At 35.1% G+C, this 22,096-nt stretch overlaps 2 protein-coding genes across 8 annotated transcripts in view; both read right to left on the bottom strand.

Annotated features, from left to right (window-relative positions):
- Positions 1–2,972, bottom strand: part of LOC128530239 (leukocyte immunoglobulin-like receptor subfamily B member 2) — a 53,143-nt gene extending 50,171 nt beyond the window's left edge. For 3 of the 7 annotated variants that reach the window (XM_053504043.1, XM_053504089.1, XM_053504097.1), the window contains exons 1-3: positions 2,636–2,951; positions 2,455–2,512; positions 2,059–2,094 (exon numbers count right to left, since the gene is read on the bottom strand). In XM_053504043.1, coding sequence (XP_053360018.1) covers positions 2,059–2,094; positions 2,455–2,485 — 67 coding nt within the window. In that variant the 5' untranslated portion in view covers positions 2,486–2,512; positions 2,636–2,951. Of the gene's footprint in view, positions 1–2,058; positions 2,095–2,454; positions 2,534–2,635 lie in introns of all 7 variants that reach the window. The other 4 variants (XM_053504061.1, XM_053504051.1, XM_053504070.1 and 1 more) reach the window with 4 other exon arrangements.
- A 280-nt stretch (positions 2,973–3,252) lies between these two features.
- Positions 3,253–21,971, bottom strand: LOC128510883 (Fc receptor-like protein 5). Its single transcript, XM_053483455.1, has 11 exons — positions 21,941–21,971; positions 21,725–21,754; positions 20,738–20,992; positions 16,963–17,259; positions 10,099–10,413; positions 8,770–9,045; positions 7,466–7,714; positions 7,242–7,349; positions 6,670–6,762; positions 6,446–6,481; positions 3,253–3,317 (listed from the first exon to the last, which is right to left on the bottom strand). The coding sequence occupies exons 1-11, from the start codon at positions 21,969–21,971 to the stop codon at positions 3,253–3,255; spliced, it is 1,755 nt and encodes a 584-aa protein (XP_053339430.1).
- Between the last annotated feature and the right edge of the window lie 125 nt (positions 21,972–22,096).

Genomic DNA, 22,096 nt, shown 5'->3' with positions numbered 1-22,096 from the left:
CATGCATGAATTCCACAGTGTGTACTACTAAAGTCTCATTTTAGACCAAGAAGGAGGACATATGAACAGTTTAACAGCAAAATGACATCTACATTTTGGCAGTTTTGAGAAAAAACACTAAGTAGATAAAAAGTTGGGTTGAGTCAACTCTAGAGAAATATAAATAAATGGGCCGATATACAGTACTACTTGGACTGACATAAATATTTGAACTACAAGTTAAGTAAACTAGACAACAATGTAAAATATTTTGCTCAGCCAGCACATTCCTTCTCTTAAAGTTGAGTAAACTTAAAAAAGCTGTACAACTTACAGCTTATTACTTATAACTTTTTTTACATTGATGTGGCTTGTTTTTTTTTTTCCTTTTTTTTACAGTGTGTATGTCCATGCCCTGCTATGAATTGACACTTTGTCCACCTTGTCAAGTCCTGTAGAAATTACTCCAGGCTTTGTGTGACCATATACAGGATAAAGCGGTATAAAAGATAAATAAATAAATAAATAAATAAATAAGTGAATAAATTAATAAATGAAGAAATGTAAACATTACTTGTTTAACAATAAAAAAAATGTTACAAGAACATGTTAGAATTACTGTAATAGAAGCAACATGTTAAATAATACATCAATTATCAGGGGGAAAAATCAACCATTCATGAAACAAAGGTGACAAATTGAGAGTGAAATAAACAGAACCAAAGTAAACCTTACAAAAGAGTAACAGGTGCAAAACTACGGCCAGTCAAAATTAGGAGCTAAAATAATAATATCATATTATAAACAATAGACACTTTTGAATTAAAGACCTTGAACAAAGAGACAATGACCACCCCAACTGCTCCATAGGACCAACCACCCTTGGGGGTTATCCCTGACAGAGAGTCAGATTCCCTTGATGAACATTTGCAGATTTCCAAAAATGCTCAGACAATCATCCCAGATCATTTCCTTACAGGAAACTGTTCAAGGACTTCCTGAGACCACTGATGCATTTTAAAGCAGCAAAAGATTGTTACATTTTAAACATTATTTGTTTTTGAAGGCATCTTTGCTGTGTTAAATTTCATGGCATATGCTCAAGACCTTTTCACAATTCTGTATAGTAAACCCATTGTACTCATAGTATGATCTCCTTGCTTAAATCACTTATGATTTATGAAAATTACTGAAGTACACCATGGCCCTCAAAATGCAGCAAACCCAGTGCTAGTAAAAGTTTGAACCTGAATATACAGCGATTATAAATAAAAAAATATATAGTAAGTAATAATTTCCAAAAATGAGCTGTTCTTGTAAAATGGGAAAAGTTAATGATCCATATGATAGGGTCAAAGAAATAAAATATCGTAATAATCATAAAATTTAATATTTTTTTTGTTTAGAGTAATAAAAATAATTGTAATACAACACTTAGCTAAACCAAATAATCTGACTGGAAAAGAGGTGTTCCATGAGTGGTGATAATAGACAGCAACAGCACAGCATGGATGACAGTATGTCTGTACAGTCTGCAGTACTGAGGAGAGAGGAACGGCCTGCGAAAACCCCAGTTACACATGTACTGTACTTTCAACAACACTTTCTCTCCTTAATAATTAGTTCTAATGTGTGCTGAAATGCCTCTGTATTGTTTTATTTACTCCTGTACAAAGCTAACTATCTTCTCAACACCAACAAGCCAGAACTGCAACCCACTTTGTAACCCCTAATCAATGGCATTACCTGGTAAAGGATGTGAAACAAGTGATTGTACTTTGTAGTGCACTAGCTGTCCATTTAACATTATTTTGGATTTAACCTAGGAAATAAGACGTTAACATAGCTGACATTCTTAAGTGGAATACGTGGAAACTTATGATATTTACTGCCCACCACCTTCATGGTTTATTCCTCTCAGCTTTTGGCTACATACTGTAGTGCCTGGAAGAATTTAAAACCATTCGCTAATAAAACATAACACTAATTGTTGGTTGCCAACTCTCAGTCACCAGTTCCACCAGTTGTGTTGGTGGAGCTAAATAACTGGTTAAATAAAAAAAAAAAAACATAAATTACCTTGAGCATGAGCCACTGCTATAAGTGAAATCAGCACTAAGAAGAAAACAGAAACATAACATGATGGACAGATGAAAACATGTTAATGCAAAAACAGCACATTGTGGACACACCAAACTCACAAAATTCATTGGTATTCAGGAAAAGAACTCTATCTAAAATAGAAAATCACTATTCTGATAATTAATGTCTTATTTTGCCTAAATATTCTTAGTAAAGTGTGATCATCTCAGTACTAGGTCATAAAACCTACAGACTGGAACATTAGACTAAAATAGATTAGCACATGTCCTAGTTAAATAATGAACCCATTATTCAGGGCATTTAGAATGCAGATAAACAAGATTATACCCCACCACTCACTCTAATAAGGACACAAAGAGACTTTTTACTCACAGAGAGTAACAGGGAGTGGACAGAGCTCCATCCTGTCTCTATTACTGTATATTGATCACTAGACAAATAACCAGACAAACTAAATAAAGGATTTGCACATGAAATAAAATTCATGCTGCAGAATTGACAAAGTATGGTGTAAAACTAAACAGTAATATCTGTGCACATGTTTCTGCAGTACCTCACATTCTCTCCATCAAATGCAGGGATGAATCTGTTTTTCTTTTTCCCCTACAGTTCTCACAGTCACTCGCAGGTCAGTCACAAAGTGTCGCTTCTAGACGTAGACTTCTCTGCAGCAGAAATAAGGGATCCGTTCGAATGGTAACAACTTAGCATAAATAAATGAAATTAAAGTGAATAAATGATATAAAACTTAACAAAAATATCATAAAAAACATAGAAATAATAATTATAAATAATAATAAACCTAATTACAGTATATTCTCGACTTCTCTTTCACTGATCTATTATTATCTAGAGGATTTGTGGCTCAAAGGCTGAAGACTCTGAGTTACTGACAGGAAGGGCGGTGGTTCAAACCCTCAAACCCCACCACCCCCCCACCCCCACTGTTGAGCCCTTGAGCAAGTTCATTAACCCTATGTGCTCAAGGGGGTGCTGTATTCTGGCTTACCCTGCGCTCTGACCCCAGTTTCCTAAAAATAATACTAATAATAATTCTATTGTGCTGTAAGGTACATTTTACAACTAATTTAAAATGTAATTCTCAGCTTCGTTGATGATTTTTTTTAGTTTTTTTATAGTTTAATTCCATTGGCAAGCTGCTAAGCTGTGTTACAGTGCTGCATTCTCATTGGCCATCTGCTTTAAGAAGACGTTACATTCATAGATGTCAATACCTAGACACCGCACTGAGAGCTTCTCAATGAACAATTAAATACAAGTGAACGTGTGAGCTGCTCTTATTCTGGATAAAAACCACTATAGCATTTACATTTCTTTACCGAGTTCAGTAAGGAGTTTATATAATAATAATAATAAGAAGAAGAAGAAGAAGAAATTCACTGCATATCATATTGTGTGCGGTTGTGTATGTGGTAATAAAGTTGAATAATAATAATTATTATATTATTATTATTATTGTTATTATTATTATTATTGTTGTTGTTGTTGTTGTTGTTGTTGTTGTTTACAAGTGTAAAAAATGTGCCAATCAGTGATCAATATGTGGAGGTAAAATTACTAATATAAGTTAAGTTAAGTAAAATAAATAAAATAGTTAATAAATAAGAGTTATATATAGTTGATAAATAAATTAAATAAAGTTGATACATAATTAAAAAGATGGCAGCTTTTTAAACTCTGAGATGTAGTTACAGTGTCAAATGTTAAGGGTAGTTTGTTCCAGAGCCTTGGTGCCACCCCAGGGAATGCTCTTGCAACCACTGTGTTAAGATTAAAGCCTGGTACTGATTTATATCCCTAATACACAATAAAAATCATGTACGTTTGAGAACAGTTTTATTCAAATAGACATAGAGTCAAATCAGGCACAATTCACAAATGCCTGTCACATGATTCACAAACCTATTTTGTGATTACATGTATGTACAGACTGACACATCTAAAGTTACTAACCGCTCGCTGGACATGAAGATCCCTGCATTTGTATGTGGATTTTTGAGACTTCCTTGACATGATTAGATTTTTAAATGCATTTCATTAAAGAACATTTTCTGCTCACTATCAAATGTCTTTTACAAATTGATTGAAGCTGATCACATTCTTTCTGTGAACTAATTAGGCAATATTTAATTAATATGTGTAATCATGCACATCTGTTATGGGTGCTTTTCACTTAACTTCCCTATGGAGTCAAGCAAACCAAAACCATATTAAAGTTCCAAAATCAGATGTAACATTCAAAAGCAGATGCAACATACATCAGATCTTTACAAACTATTTTAGCCACAAAGTAATTCCAAGTGACATTAAGGTACAAAACAAAACCAAAAAAAAAAAAAGCAAAAACAGGAAGAAAAAAAAAAATGACAGGTAATGAAATTTTTATGATTTGATCTTGAAATTATCATACAGCAAACATTGTCTATGCACACTAAAACACTATATATAATGATAAAAATACTGGTAAAAAAAAAAAAAACATGACGCTAGATTTTCAAGAAAAAATTTTTTAGAATGCTGTAAAACAAAAAAAAGGAAGAAAATTATCCCAGCAAACATTCACAATTCATTGTTTTCTTTAAAACTTCTGGTGGTGTCATGGTCATGGTGGTGCTCTGTGGATGCACACCTCCAGGATTGAAAGTTTTAATCCCACCCTGGGTCTGTGACTGTGGAGTTTGCATGTTCTCTCCATGCTTATTGAGTTTGGGGACTTGCAGATTAGACTAATTGACATTTCCAAATTGTCCATAATGTGTAAGTGTAACCTGTGATAGTTTGGCAGCCTATCCAGTGAGTAACCCTGCATTGTAACCAGAGACCCTGAAATAGACTCCAGGCATCCTGTGACCCTGTACAGATTAAGAGATATAGAGACCAAAAACCAAAACATGTGATGCAAGTATAGATGTAAATGAAAAAATATGTATTTTAATAAAATGTACTAATATTTCACATGTGCAGTATATTAAGCTAATTGTATTCATTTTTTTAACAGTATCAGTATATCAAGCATGCATGTTAAAGGACAGTGAGTATATTTAAATTATATATACTTTATATATGATATATATATATTATTTGTATGCAAATCATTTCTGTTCTCCAAAATATGAATTAATATTAAATAGCTTATATATATATATATATATATATATATATATATATATATATATATATATATACACACACACAGTAAGTAAGAAAAAAAAAACATGATTCGTACCTTCATGATCTACTTTAGCATTGAATAGACAGTAGCATCACCCAAACTGCTCTTCTCTAATTGGAATCAAGAGATCCTAAATTAATTTCTTAAAATACAACATATTAAAATAAAAAAGGAAAGTAAGTAGGTTTTTGAATGATACAGAATTAAAATACAGGAGACTATAGTACTTCTGAATTGTGGATTCTGATTGGTCGCATTATGTTGATTAATTTTCTATAACAGTTTATAAATGCTGTAATACTTGATAAAATGTACTATTTACAGATCTCACAAAAATACATAAATGGAGGGAAAAATACCATAAACTGAAATAGATAAATAATCATGATCAAAGAATTGTAGGAACTCTGAATTCATCACATCACAATGTCAATAATTATTTTTCTACAAATATTTTATTAGTTGTATAAAACCAGAGTGTGCTGTAGGTGATCTATGACAACATAAAATGTCTTTATTTTGCTCTACCTTTTATTCTCTTTGCTTTTTCCATTGGTTTTAGTTCAATGTTGGCATAAGTCCCATCAGTATCAGCACCTGCAGTAGCAGAGAACAAAACCATCCCAGTGATTTTTAGCCCTGTGTTATATCACTCATATAAGTCATAACTCACACATGCTAGTCATTATCAGCCTCCTGCTAAAACCACACTTAACTTTAATTGCCTCTTTTATCTGTAAACAATAACGTATACTTCCTTTACCATTTAGCATGTGGCAAACTTTTTCTTAACTGATCATTCATATTTTTATGATCATTAAAGAACACTAATGTTTTTTTTTGTTTGTTTGTTTTATTGTCTGATTGTGGAGGAAATTGTAGCCAACAGTCTCATGCATGGGTGTTTATAAATGAATATGCTAAATATGGCAAAAGTTATAAGCTTATTTTGAAATGTTTCTAATAAATACATCACATTTTTAAAATTAAAAATACTCTACACTTGTTTCTGTTTCTCCTCTTTTTCCTTGTGGCCGGTGCTGCACATTCAAGAGAACACAGTGCAGTGGGTTAATTACAATAAGACACATCTGTACTTCATTGTATAAGTGTAAACTGTAGTCAAGACTTCTAATGCAAGAAGAAATGAATGAAGTGGAATAAAGCTACCTGCTCCACTTTCCTGATCCACAGTGTGTTTATTTCCTGCAGAAAACAGAATGAAAATTAATTAGATTATTAAATGCAATTGTAAAAAAGTGTAAAAAATATATAGGGTTCAAACAAATACAATTAATACAATTATTTATTACAGAGTTAATAATTGTTAAAATAATTTTGGAGTAAGACATAAGTTTTAGTTGATAATGATAAACATTGGGACAGTGTCTGACCAGCATGAAGTGGTGTGTGTCCTAATTGAGAGTCTTCATCTCCTGACCGACTCTGAATCTGCTGTGATGCCTGATTGGGCATCTGCTGCTTTTCTATAGGGGAAAACAAATTTAACATCTGAACAGGCTTTAAATAGTAAAGGAAACATTTTATTTTATCAAGTATTAATTACAGTGTAAAAAGAGTGCAAAAGAATAACTTTACAGGATGAATTAAAGCAAACAAACTTTGAAAGTGTTTCTTTTTTAATAAAGCTGCAAAAATGTCAACAATTCTGTGTTTTTCTGTCAATATGGGGTGCTTTGTGTACATTAATGTGGAAAAAAATTAAGCTAAATGATTTTCAGCAAATGGCTGCAATATAACAGGGTGAAAAAATTAAGGGGGTCTGAATACTTTCCGTACCCACTGTAAATACAATAAATGAACAAAATATATGACTTTGACAACATATAAAGAACATTTATAATAATATTTATAAATAATATGAATATGTAATATTTACCATTTTATTTAGTATTTTTGTACTATATTCTGTAATGTCTATGTAGTATATTTAAAGCAGTTGAACCTTTTGATCTACTGTACAACAACAGGAGGATTATTATGATCAGTAAAATGATGAAGGAAATTCCCAAACCCACAGCCACTAGTACTGATCCACCAGAGGAGCTAGAACCTGAGACTGAAATAAAAAAAAAAAAAAAACTACTGTAGATTTTAAGCTTTTTAACATTTTAAACAGTGTTATTAAAAAGAGAATCAAATTCAACAAATGCTCACAAGGTCTATCACGTCTGACTGAGACCCAGTTTTTTAGTGACTCTCCTCTCTCTGGGTGTTTACAGTGGTAGAAACCTTCATCTGACTTTGAAACTTTATGGATGATCATCTCTCCTGTAGTCTGGTTCTGGAGAACTGATCCATCTTTAGAGAAATCAGCTCGGAGATTTAATGGTTTTGTGTGGCGATCTAAACAGCGTAGAGTCAGAGGATGTCCCTCAGTCACAGGATGGACAGGACTCTCCAGGATCACATCACCATCTAGAACACAGGAAATAACAGACAAGAAAATCGCATTTAATATCTACTGTAAATAAATTATATTTTTACTTTAGCTACATATTACTAACAACATATGGAGTCTCTCCTCCCAGTTTTTATTTTTTATTTTTGAATTTGCTTGTCATGTGTAATGATGGTCACAGATGTTGCATAAGAGCAGATAATGACCTCAATATCAATAACAAGGCCATAAAAAACAGGAATAAAGTATTAAACAAGAATAGATTCACATGAGAAAATTACCAAACAAATAATTCACATAAAAGTAGCAAAACTGGACTGAGAAACAAACAGGTGCAAGCCAAAGACAACTGGATAAACTCTGCAGCTTCAATATTACTACTAATTAGGGAACTAATCACAACTTTAAAAAAAAAAGAACTGCGAATAAGGAAACTCATTCGTACACTAGTGCACCACTGGGGTAACCCTGACAACATACTGTAGCAAGCCTGTTCAAATATTATGTTCAAACAGAATGTTCTAAATCAGAAAATTTAGAAATTTGCCACATAGACAAAGAATTAGCAAAGGCACATCTTGTCTCTTGTTTTTATAGTTATTCCTGTTTTTTTTTGTTTTTTTTACCAAAATATAATAAGATTTGTTGAGTTCCACATCGTTTCCATGTCTTTCCCATATTCTAGAATCAGTATTTTTTTATTTTTAAAAGTAATGATAACTAAGACATAAGTAAGATACTTAAATAAGATAAAATATGTATGACTAGTTAACTGCACACAGCAGCAATCAACAGAAACAAGGATTAAAACAAGTTTTATGATGACTAATGGATATAGAGTACTTTTACACATTTTACAAAAATCACCAGTATAATAATTTTATCAGTCAGCATGTTTTTAAAGTTCTATATATTTTGTCAAGTAATGTCTTGCACATATCTACCTTACAGAAACTGTAGGTAATATATAAAAAAGAGAAAAACATTTATCCTAGTTGAAAATGAAGAGTTCTGCAAATGAACCATACATATCCCTTCCCGTTATCAATAAACAAACTATATAAAGACTCACCATGCACTGTGATGTTGACAGGATTACTGTTTTCTCCAGATTCAGACTCACACCAGTAAACTCCAGTGTAGGATGTGGAGAGGGAGCTGATATTACATGTAGATTCTGTAACTGATCCCCACTGTGAACAATCTGATACTGTGTTATTCTGTTTGTAACGTCTCACTGTCCATCCAGTAGAGTTATTCTGGTCCTTACAGCTTAGTGAGAGAGAACCTTTAGTAAAGTGTTGAATTCTGTTCGGATTGATGATCTGAGAGACTAGAGGAAAGTTACCTTAAGCACACAAAAGAGACAAGTACGGTTATTAACTTGGTAATCCAATTCACAGTCCATAGCATGGATCACAAACCAGACAGTTTAAGGAAGGATAAGCTATGATCATGAACGGGGGAAAAAAAGGTCAAGACCAAGAAACTAAATAAAAAATTAGACTAGAAAATCTCGCAATTGCTACTAAAAATAAATACACATGATCAAGGCTTCACATCAATATCACATGATGACCAGAGGTCACCATCATCTCAGTATTAACCTAGCTCTATCTATTCTTAACACTGGTTTTAAATAATTATCTTATTAACAGCTCTTGAATTTAAATGGGTGTGGCAGAGCAGGGTAGTAGAATGAGCATGGCAGGTGATATATTTTTGTGCATGACATAAGCCCATTTAATTCATTTACTCTATTGATGGGAATCACCAAAGACCCCACTATAAGATTATCACAAAACCATTAGTTTGCAATTCTTTTAGTATAGCCATTTTATAAATGTCTCAACTTATTATTATTATTATTATTATTATTATTATTATTATGGACTTTGCTAAAATTTTAACCAACTCCTTTACAACTATTTACCACTTCCTGCCAATGTGTGAAAAGTTTAGAGTGCACCACCTGTAGGATTGCTACAGCAAATGTACATATGCACTGTTAAAACTCAAAATAGATAAATGTTAAATGGATTAATATTGTTGGCCCAAGTTCTTATCAGGTAACATTGTGTTATTGAAAACTTTGGAGACACATACTGAATCAAACTAAAATATTAAGGTTAATCAAGCAATTTTTACCTTCTTTGAGATGTAACAATATGATTTTATAAACCATAAAATGTTTTCATGTCTGCTTCGTACACATTATCTGCTCATTATATTCAGTTACATCTCTAATTTTGATCTGCTTTGGCTTGCTGGGTGTTTTGTCATTTGTGTTACAATACTAACTAGCTAAATAAATAAATATCCAGCTTTAATCAATACATGTTGCATTAATTTATTGTACATTCGTATTTTACTATCTGAACTAAACTAATGTTATCCTCACCAGTGATCCATAGTGGCTGTAGATTGCTGTAATGTGTGTAAAAGGGTGGTTTGCCCCTCTCTCCTCTGCATGCATAAACTCCTGTGTGTTTAAGATCAGCAGGACTGAGAGTGTAGGAGCCTCCAGATCCTCTGCTGCTGTCTGAGAGGGGAATTAATTTATAGCTGATTTGGCCAGTACTGTCTCTGTAGGGAACAACTCTGTACCAGCTGAATGTCCAGTCTGTAGAGGAGTCTGTAACCTCACAGTTTAGAGTCACTGAGTCTCCTTCAGTCAACCAGCTCTGTGGAGATACACTCAGTACTGCAGGTCTCTCTGTTACATGGGAAATAGAAAACAATTAATTTACACATTTTCATAGAGTGTGTCACTTTAACACCACTGATTCTGTGACACCTGTTCACTATATATATATATATATATATATATAGGCTTCCAGTGTCTTCTTGTGCCAGTCCCAAGTCTGGAAGGGCATCCAACGTAAAACATTTGCCAAATCAATGTGGCGAATCAGGAATATCACTTCCATACTGAAATGGTCATGGCCCGGGTTAAAAATGACCTCCACTGGTGCTGCTGACCTACAGTACAGGGTGTGGGTGGAAATTGGGCTACTGTTGATCGAAAAAGGGGAGGAGGAAGGCGTGTTCGAAAGCACAGAGAGAAGAGGAAAGGCAAGAGTTTAGGAGTGATAGTAGGGACTTTAAATGTTGGGACTATGACAGGGAAGGCAAAAGAGTTGGTTGATATGATGCAGAGAAGGAAGGTGGATATACTGTGTGTCCAGGAGACCAGGTGGAAAGGTAGCAAGGCCAGAAGCTTAGGATCAGGGTTCAAATTGTTTTACCATGGTGTGGATAGGAAAAGAAATGGAGTAGGAGTTATTCTGAAAGAGAAGTTTGTTAGGAATGTTCTAGAGGTGAAGAGAGTATCAGATAGTGTGATGAGTCTGAAGCTGGAAATTGAAGATGTGATGTTCAATGTTGTTAGTGGTGCCCTACAGGTAGGATGTGACTTGAAAGAGAAGGAGAAATTCTTTGGTAAGTCAGATGAAGCGATGCAGAGCATCAACAGAGGTGAGAGAGTGGTGATTGTTGCAGACTTCAATTGACATGTTGGGGAAGGGAACAGAGGTGATAAAAATGTAATGGGCAGGTTTGGTCTTCAGGTCAGGAATGTACAACCCCAAATCAAAAAAGTTGGGACAGGGTGGAAAATGTAAATAAAAATAGAAAAAAGCAAGTTATAAAATAACATATTTTATTTTATTGCAGACAGTACAATATAAACATAAAATAATTCATGTTTTTTTTTTCTGTCAACATCATTTGATTTGTAAATAAATATCCATTCTTGCCATTCAGGCTTACAACACATTTTAAAAAAAGTTGGGACAGTACAGCATTTACCACTTGGTACAGTTCCCCTGTCTTTTAACAACACTTAAAAGATGTGTAGGCATTGAAGAAATCAAGTGACTTAGTGTTGCAAGTGTTAGTTTGCCCCATTCTTCCTGCAAACAATGTTTTAGGTGCGCAACAGTACAGGGTCTTCGTTGACGCACTTTTCATTTTAAAATGCGCCAAACATTCTCTATAGGAGACAAATCAGGGCTGCAGGCAAGTCAGTCAAGCATCCGCACCCTCTTTTTACACAGCCATGCCTTTGTTATGCACGCAGTATGTGGTTTGGCATTGTCTTGCTGAAATAAGCATGGGCGTCCCTGGAGAAGACATTGTCTTGAAGGCAGCATTTGTTCCTCCAAAACTGAGATATACTTCTCAGCATTGATGGTGCCATCGCAGAAGTGCAAGTTACCTTTGCCGAAGGCACTGACACAACCCCATACCATGACAGACTTTTGGCTTTTGGACTTGTACCTGATAACTTGTATCTTTGGTCCGCAGCACACGGCGTCCAATTCTTCCAAAAAAGATGTGAAAAACCAATTCGTCTGACCACAATACACATATCCACTGCACAATGGACCATTTCAGATGCTTCCAAGCCCAGAAAAGTTGATGGCGCTTCTGGACACTATTTATATAGGGCTTCCTTTTGGCACAGTACAGTTTAAACTGGCATTGCCTAATGTAACTACGTACTGTAGTGCTTAAGAGTGACTTCCTGAAGTAGTCCTGAGCCTACGCAGTTATATCATTTATTGATTGAGGGTTTTTAATGCAGTGCCGTCTGAGGGCTAACGGCCATTCAGTTTAGGCTTGCACTCTTGGCCTTTGCGCATGGAAATTTCTCCAGATTCCCTTATTCTTTTCACTATGTTATGCACTGTATAGGGAGAAATGACCAAATCTCTTCCTGTCTTTCTTTGGGAAACATTTTTCTTCATCATTTCAAAGATTTTTGCCGGCACTTGGTGGCAAACTGGCAATCCTCTGCCCATTTTTGTCGTAAAGGAGTAGGCCTTTCCTCGATGCTGCTTTTGTACCGAATTATAATTGTAATCACCTGTTAACATCACCAGTTTCAAATCACATCATTATTTAGTTATTATACCTCATTACTACCCCTGAATTTCCCTCGTCCCAACTTTTTTTGAATATGTTGCAAGCCTGAATGGCAAAAATAGATATTTATTTACAAATCAAATGATGTTGACAGAAAAAAAAACATGAATTATTTCGTGTTCATACTGTCTGCAATGAAATACAATTTGAGGAAAATTTATAACTTGCTTTTTTTCTTTTTTTAATTCACATTTTCCACCCTGTTCCAATTTTTTTTATGATTTGGGGTTGTAGAAGGACAGATGGTGGTGGACCATGCAAAGAGGATGGAAATGGCAGTAGTGAATACTTTCTTCCAGAAGATGCATATAAGACCGGAGGCAGAAACACTCAGGTAGACTACATCTTGTGTTGACATTGTAATCTGAACGAGATCAGTGATTGCAAAGTGTTGATAGGGGAGACTGTAGCCAGACGACACAAGATGGTGGTGTGTAAAATAACCCTGGTGGTGAGAAAGGTGAAGAAGACAAAGGCAGAGCAGAGGACAAAGTGGTAGAAGTTGAAAAAGGAAGAACGTTGTATAGTGAGGGAGAATTTGAGACAGGCTATGGGTGATCAGGAGGTGCTTTCAGCTGACTGGACAACTACAGCCAATGTGATCAGGGAGACACGAAGGAGGGTAAGGAAGTACAGAAGTGTATACAGAGAAAAAGGTTAGCAAATAAGAAGTGGGACACTAAGAGGACCAAATGTTGTAAACAGCAGTACAGGGAGATGCAGCGTAAGGTGAAGGTAGAGGCCAAACAAAGAGCATATGAGGACTTGTATGCTAGATATGATAGTACGGAAGGAGAGGTGGATCTGTACAGGTTGGCGATGCAGAGAGAAGAATGTGCAGCATGTTAGAGTAATTAAGGACAGAGATGGAAATGTACTGACAGATGCCAGGAGGGTGATGGGAAGACAGAAGGAGTACTTTAAAGAGTTGATGAATGAAGAAAATGAAAGAGAACAAAGAGTAGAAGGGGTGACTGTTGTGGAGCAGGAAGTAGCAAATATAAGTAAGATATTAACATTTAGGCATTTGGCAGACGCTCTTATCCAGAGCGACTTACATTTTTTTTTCTCATTACACATATGAGCAGTTGAGGGTTAAGGGCCTTGCTCAAGGGCCCAACAGTGGCAACATTGTGGTTTTGGGGTTTGAAACTGGGATCTTCCGAACCATAGTCCAATGCCTTAACCACTGAGCTACCCCTGGAGAGGTAAGGAGGGCGTTAAAGAGTGAGGTGAGGAGGGCGTTGAAACGGGTGAATATTGGGCAGCAATATGGTTTCATAGCTAGAAAGAGTATATCAGATGCAGTATTTTTTTTAAGGATGCTGATGGAGAAGTACAGAGAAGGTAATAGAGTTGCATTGTATCTTTGTAGACTTAGAGAAAGCATACGACTGAGAGAGGAGGGTTAAGAGAGGAGCTGCGGTGTTGTATGCGGAAGTCTGGAGTGGCAGAGAAGTATGTTAGAGTGGTGCAGGACATGTATGAGAGCTGTAAGACAGTGGTGAGATGTGCTGTAGGTGTGACAAAAGAGTTCAAGGTGGAGGTGGGTCTGCATCAAGGATCTGGTAATGAACAGGATGACAGATGAGGTTAGACAGGAGTCTCCATGGACAATGATGTTTGCAGATGACATTCTGCTTTGTAGCGAGAGAAAATAAAAACTAGGTATAACCATGGAATTATACGATGTGTCCAAACTTTTGACTGGTAGTGTATGAACGACTATATCAAAAACTTTACCACAAGAATATTTACACACCACAAGAATACTTGCACTACTGTTTTGTTTTATTAATTAATAAGATATTATATTTTTATAATCACTGTCAGATTTTATTTGGTATATTGCCCCTACAAGATGCTCCTGAGCTCTTGAAATAAAAGTGAATGCCCTATTAGGACAGCAGTTATAGAAAAATAGCCAACATTTTTCACCAATTAAATTACAAAACGTATATACAGTATGGAAAATGTGATCCCCTACAGATTTTCTAAGTTTGCCTACTTACAAAGAAATGAAGGGTCTATAATTTTTATCATATGGTTTATGGTAAAGGATTGAGACAGAATTTCAACCAAAAAATCCAGAAAAAAGAACATGATACAAATGTTATGAATTAAGTTGCATTTCAATGAGGGAAATAAGTATTTGATCCCCAAGCAAAACATGACTTGGTACTTTGTAGAGAAAACCTTGCTGGAAAGCACAGTGGGAAGGCGTTTCTTGTAGTTGTTTACCAGATTTGCCCACATCTTGGGATGCATTTTGATCCACTATTCTTTACAGATTTTTTCTAAATGTTCAAGGTTTCTTGCCTGTTGCTTGGCAACTCGAAGTTACCATTAATTTTCTATTGGATTAAGGTCCAGCATAATGTTTCGTGCTTAACTGGAGGAACTGTGCTGTTCTTAGTGTTATAGTCAGCATTTTCTTCCCCCGAAAACAAGTTGTTGACAAAGAGCTCAATTTTGGTCTCATCTGACCACAGTAGTTTATCCCAATCTTTCTCTGTTTATTGGCAAACCTCAGACGGGTCTGTACGTGTCTCCTTGAGAAGGGGAAGCCTTGCTGCACTAAAGGATTTCAATCCATGCAGGCGTATTGTGTTACCAATGGTTTGTTTGGTGACTGTGCTTCCAACTGTCTTGAGATTATTCACAAGCTCCCCTGTGTAGTCCTGGGCTGGTCCCTCATTTTTCTCATGATTATTCTTACTCCATGAGGTGAAATCTTGCATATAGGGATATTAATGGTTACTTGTATTTCTTCCATTTGTAAATAATCGCTCCAGCAGTTGTCTTCTTCTCACCAAGCTTCTAGCTGGTCTTGTAGCCCATTTCAGCCTTGTGCAGGTCTAAAATCTTATTTCTGACTTGCTTTGACAGCTCTTTGGTCTTGCCGATGGTGATGAGGTTTGAATGTAAGATACTGTAGAGATTTTGTGGACAGGTGGCTTTTATACACATACCATATTGTTCTTAAGAGCACCTTCTTAAATTAATATGTGCACCACAAGAGCACATAACCAGTCTGTGAGAGACAGAATTATTGTTGGTTGGTAGGGGATCAAATACTAATTTCCCTCATTAAAATGCAACTAAATTCATAACATTTGTATTCAATTCAATTCAATTTTATTTTATTTATATAGAGAAAAATGTGTCTAGATAATAATGAGATGAATGAATGATAAATGAAATGTCTCTGATGAGCAAGCCAAGGGTGACGGCGACGGTGGCAAGGAAAAACTCCCTGAGATGGCAGTAGGAAGAAACCTTGAGAGGAACCAGACTCAATCAGGGAACCCATACTCATCTGGGTGATAACAGATAGAAATAACATCATGTGTGTTGTGCAGGTGAAAGTTCAATATAACAGAAGTTGTGTAGATTAACTACAAATGAATGAAATGAAAATGTCTAGCTCCAGCCCATCATAAAGCAGAATCCAGCTGGAGCTGGTCTTTCTCTGGATGCCTTAGAAACCTCGCAGGGTTGGCCTTTGTCTACTAAAGCTGGCACAATCTCCAGATGCCTCGGGATGGGTAGAAAAATACAGAAAAGATGGAGAGAATTAGCGTAGTTGCCATTCTGGATAGGTGTACTGGAGTATGAAGTTATGGGATGAGTAATGCGTATGCCAGATTAAAGAGATGCGTCTTGAGTCTACTTTTGAATTGTGAAACTGTGTCTGCTCCCCGAACACTGTCTCTGTGTCATGTGCTTTTTCTGGATTTTTGGTTGATATTCTGTCTCCATCCTTCACCATACTACTTTTAAATAGTCTTCTTTAAAATAAGCTGTTAACAAATACCTGCACCAATAGATATTAATTAGAAAAGCTAAACTGAATGTTATTACTGGGATTAATTTACATTTTTCACCACTTAAATAACAGTGCTGAAGTGGGTGGAGCTGTTTTTAGAACAAAACTTGTTTTTTATCCCATCTTCTTTTTTAAATTTCCCATCTGTGATTTACCTTTCAATTAACAAACAGAGAGAGTATTCCCCTGACGATGAAAAAAAGTACAATTTAGTGTAAACAAGGCATACAGTATGATACTCAACCTTACAATAATTTATTTCTTTGTATTAATAAGTTAGACAGAAAGTTCTGCTGTACAGAAAGACAGACATGTATGTGGGCTTCAACCTGAAATAATAGTATCATTGATTACATTCAAGCTGATCAGCTTATTTTTAGTTTTAAACTTTTAGCTACTGTATGTTATAAACTTTTTTACCTGTCAATGACAAGTACTTCAGCTAATTGTATAATATATTAGCTAATATTAGCTAGTATATTTCTTCATTTATAAATTATGACATACCTCGTGCTGTAATTCTGACTGGGTCACTGAGGTCTGTGTCATAGTATGTAAGTATCCAGGTATTATGTCTGCGTGCTTGACATTTGTAAATCGATTCTTCTTCATTAATGACTGTCACATGGAGTGTGTTGCAGTATAAATGTTCAGTGCTCAAAAGCTGTAACTGCTCATTATATTTGTACCAGAGAAACTCCCATCCAGTGGACTGCTTCAGCTCACAGGTCAGAGTGACGGTGTCTCCAGTGTAGATTGAGCTCTGAGGATTGACTGAAGATTTCAGAGCAGGTTTGGGTTTTGCTGTTGGTATGAAATGATAAAGTCAGAGCTGCTTTTCAGTTTCTAACAGAAGCAGTGTAACTTTTTTTTTTAATATGACTGTGTCAAAATAAATTATATATTACACTGCATACAAAATCTATGGCAAGTTGATTTTGATTGTGTTTTCTTACATGGCGTCAATGCTGAGTTTTTTTTTTTTTTTTTTAATTCAGACATAAAAATAAATGTATTGGTAAAACACTGCATTTGTTAATGTTACAGTGTTATTTATTTCACGATTCACAAAAAATAAAAATGCTCACCACCCAGGGTATTAACCTTGGATGGCCATGGTTTTGTCACCAGTTTAACGGTGTATATAATTGATAAGCAATGTTGACGTGTTAATGTTATGGCTAATAATTGTTCTGATTGTGAGCAATTTTTAGAGCAGTAGCGGCCGATCAATAAGTGCACATGCTACTTTAACATGTAATTATTTATTTCATTAATGATGTCATTTACACAATATTCAGCTGTGTTTAATTTATTTACAATAAAAAAAAATCTAAACTGTATGTTCATTTGTGTCTGCGGAGCGCTGGGCAGACAAGTGTTTATGTGGGCACGTTAATTTTTGTAAAGCATGTGATTTGAGGCCGAGCTCTAATTGTTTTTGTTTTTTTTCTTTTCTTTTCCAAGTCATCCCTGGGTCGCAGCACTGTGCGCCCCAAACCCTCCCACTTTTGTTCTTAGTGAATCAATATTGTTTTTAAATATTTGTGCTCATCTGATTGGACCATTCTCAACGAGTCTTATTAACGGTCAGCAGATTATTAGTTAATGTATTGAATAGTGATTGACATGATAGCAGCTAAAAGTTAGATAAAATTCTATAATTTCTTTGCTAAAACACCCCTTTGCAAGGCAAAAGGTTCTAATTAGGCATCAGTCAAGCGATCGCAGCCAAGCTGACACTCAGTGCTTTTTTTCAACACTGAGCTGGCTGACTGGATGCAATGTGAGTCATGTCTTTATTTTATAGGCTACTAGTAGTAATGATGATTAATTACCTGATAAATGCCTATTTACAGGTGATAATTAAAAGTTTGATTTTGTTTAAATAATGCACCAGCTGCCACTGTTCTAGAGCTATTTCTAAAGTCATGGGGCTCAGCAGGCAAAGAGCCCAAGTGCACTAACCAAACTTCCAAACTCTTCAGATCTCAATCTGATTGAGGACCCATGGGACAAGACAATAAAGTCTGAAACAAACTAGTGTCCTGGTGCCAGACACCACAAGCCACACCCATAGGTTATTATCTTTACATATAATAAACCTGTAAAGTTTACATGTCAGTTCATTAAAGGTATTTGTGAAAAAAATTGTCGGGACATAAGATAAGTAGTAGAACACATCAAGATTTTTTATTTTTGGGGGGAATTTGTCTGTTTGTGCATGCATCACATAAAAAAGAAAAAACAAAAAAAAACTATTTTTTTTATGAAGTTTTCACAGGTGTATTTGGTTGAGGTAAAACACAGAACGAGAAGATATTCCACTTTAAAATTAATGGACAACACGCTTATCATAAAGACCTCAATAAAAAAAAAAAAGTTTAGTTCAACTTAAAATTTAACAGTTGGCGCTCTGCTTTTTTTATATGCACTTATGAGTGTGTAAGTCTACTTAGCTGTCCACTTAAACACAATCTCACACTTTCATTCCATGCAATTTACGGTAACACGCAAATTTAGGTTTCAAAATTCAACAGATGGCGCTGTACATTTTTAAAGACGCACTTACTGTATGAGTGCCCAATTAAATTCTATGTAAACAAAGTTATGGGCACATCTATTTTAGAAAATACAGTAAAACCTTGGACTGTGACTAACTTTGAGTGTTTTGCGAGATGAGCTTTTTTTTTTAGTACAATTTAACTTAAACGCGCAAGGTCTTGAAATAAGAGTACTGTAGTATGTATACACTTTGTCTGCCGAGTGTCATGTCATCACAACTGAGCCATTTTTTTTCTTTTTTTTTTCCCCTCCTCTCGCACAACAGGATTGTGGGTAATCGTCTCCCATGCCTGGTCTCGGTGTGCGTCTAGCAGGAGATAAATCTGTTTAATGACTGCCATTTCAACAAAATTCCCAAAAAGAGGCAAAAGCAAATGTCATTAGAGAGGTTCGTTGTTAAATTCACACAAAAAAGATTCCAGTTTTCTGAAAGAGACTCTGTCAGAGCAATAATTCCCTTATTGAGTGTGCGCGTGTGAAAGTCGCCCTACACAACCTTTTCTTTCTTCTCTCACACACACCAGCCATGATTCTTTTTAAAGATAAAGTGCAGGTTAATTTGTTTTTTAATTTTTACTTCATATTTTGTATAAATTATTTTTATATAAATATTTTTGTGTTGTGAAATGAACCATCTGAGTTGCCATAATTTCTTATGGTTCTTTGATAAAGTGCTTTGGATTACAAGCACATTCCTGAAAAAAAATATGCTTGTAATACAAGATTTAACTGTAAAGGCTTGTAATTTTTTTTTTTTATTATTAAATTTAGTCCTGTCCAATTCTTTTTCCCCGATTTTCTCCCCAATCTAGTCGTGGCCAATTACTCCCCGTCGCTAGGAGGCTCCCACACACATTAAGGCTACTACAACCACTCAGTCGGGAGGACGAAAGCTATCCCGTGTTTCCTCCGAACCACGTGACGCGAGCCGACCGCATCTTTTTTTGAACTGCTCGCTCAAGCACCGTTAGGGGCGGAGTAACACACTCTGCGAGCTCACAGACGCCCCTGATTGGCTGTAGCGCCGTGACTAATGTGGGAGCACAAGTACCTCTCATCCCTCCCCCCTGAGAGAGCTTGGCCAATCAGCTCTCTCTGTGCCTCCGGCTGTGAAAGGAAAACAGCATCACCCGGGGTTCGAACCAGCGATCTCCGGATAATAGGGCGAGCACTTTACTACTGCGCCACTCGGCGGCACCTAAAGGCTTGTAATGATTTCCTCATGATTTAACCAAGTTGTAGGATTAAGGAAGCTATGTGATAATAAAGTAATGGGCCTAATCGATTTAGTTTGTAATCAGATGCAAACTTGTATAATATAGACACATGGTATTGCTTTATTTGTGACAATTCTTGTTTTTACTTGCACTGGCAAATCTTTAAGCTTTTGTCACTTTATAAGTGGTGACTAAAGACGGAACTGTATCTTAGATATTTGGGTAAATACACAATATATATATATATATATATATATATATATATATTATATAATACATGATAAAATACCAGGATTTGACTGATTGTAATTTGTTAGTAACCAGTAAAAGGATCTACTAATTGATGAAAACTTCAAAGCACTTTTATAAGTCCCTCTGGATGTAATTCAACTGCCTGAATGTAAATCTACATATTAAAGTGAAAAGCTGCACTAAATAAACTAATGGGTCAAAATCCAAAACCACAAATTAATGTTAATTAAAAACAAAAATGAACTTACCTGATACAGTCAGTGTAACAGGCTCACTGATCTTTGAATTCCATTCTTGACAAGTGTAATAATCACTGCCAATGATTTGAACATTCCTTAAAGTAAATAAATTGTCACCGCTTTGATATTTTTTGATAAAATTTTGATTCCAACTGTATGGCCCTTGGCTATCTTTTCCTTCCTGCATGTCACATCTGAGAGTAACACACTCTCCGATGAACACAAGTGTATCAGGCATTATGGACAGAACAGCTTTAGGACTCCCTATATGAAGAATATATTGTTAAAAATAAATTCATATGAATAAGTTTCAAATACAGACAGAATTAATAATTATGTTTTTTTTTTTTTAAATAAGTGAATATCTTGCTATTTCTTGATAGACATGTATTTATAAATAATAATAATAATAATAATAGTAAAAGTAAAAACATAAAGTTGCATGTGCATGTCAACTGACAAACAACCAACAAAATTTCATTGAGGTATACGAAAAGAAAAAAAAAAACGTATATAAGATATTAGAATCCTAGCACTTAGCAGTTGTATGATGTGGCCTAACATAAGTCACATTAGTTTGACATCAGATTGGGTCAAAAAAAACCTTTAAAAAATAACAGAACATTTTTCCTGAAAATGAATTGGGTGAGTTGCAACAGAAAATAAATTACCACTGAGTAACATGAGTATAGAAGAAGTTAAAACTGTACTGCATTTCAATGACTGAGAAATCAGACATTTTGGCCTTACTTTTAAATATAATTTTAAAATATAAAATATATTTTATATATAATTAAAATATATTTTACTGAATCGAACCATATGTACAGCTATTGGCTTCACTTTGATTATAGTTGGTAAAATACATCCAGATCATTGGTATTTTTGTTCATTAAATGAAACAACTGGCTTTGTACATCTTATATTTTGTTGGGTATTCCTTCTTTTGAAAAAATATTGTATATTAGTATAAATAATAAACTAGATATAAATCACCTTGAGCATGGGCCATAAGTGAAATCAGCACTATAAAGCAAAAAGAAACAGGAACAAGAGGAACATCTTGAAACGGTCTATTGTAGATGCACCAAACACACAAAATTCTTAAAAGTCTAAACCATCATATTGTTTTATACACTGCAGATAAACAACTTTATAACTTTATATCCCACCACTCACTCTAATGAAGACACAAGGAGAACATTTACTCACAGAGCATCACAGGGGGAGGACGGAGCTCCATATTTTTTCTATAATGACTTACTGACTGACTGACAGAGCAGTGGTTTGTGTTAAAGTCTTACCACATCCTGCTTTCTAATAGACAAAGAGAAAGAGGGGGAGGGGGACAGACATGGTTATTGTGCT

Source organism: Clarias gariepinus, chromosome 1 (genome assembly GCF_024256425.1).
Source record: "Clarias gariepinus isolate MV-2021 ecotype Netherlands chromosome 1, CGAR_prim_01v2, whole genome shotgun sequence".
Lineage (NCBI taxonomy): Eukaryota > Metazoa > Chordata > Actinopteri > Siluriformes > Clariidae > Clarias > Clarias gariepinus.
The sequence above is the reverse complement of the archived record's forward strand: the minus strand, read 5'-3'. Positions and strand labels throughout refer to the sequence as shown.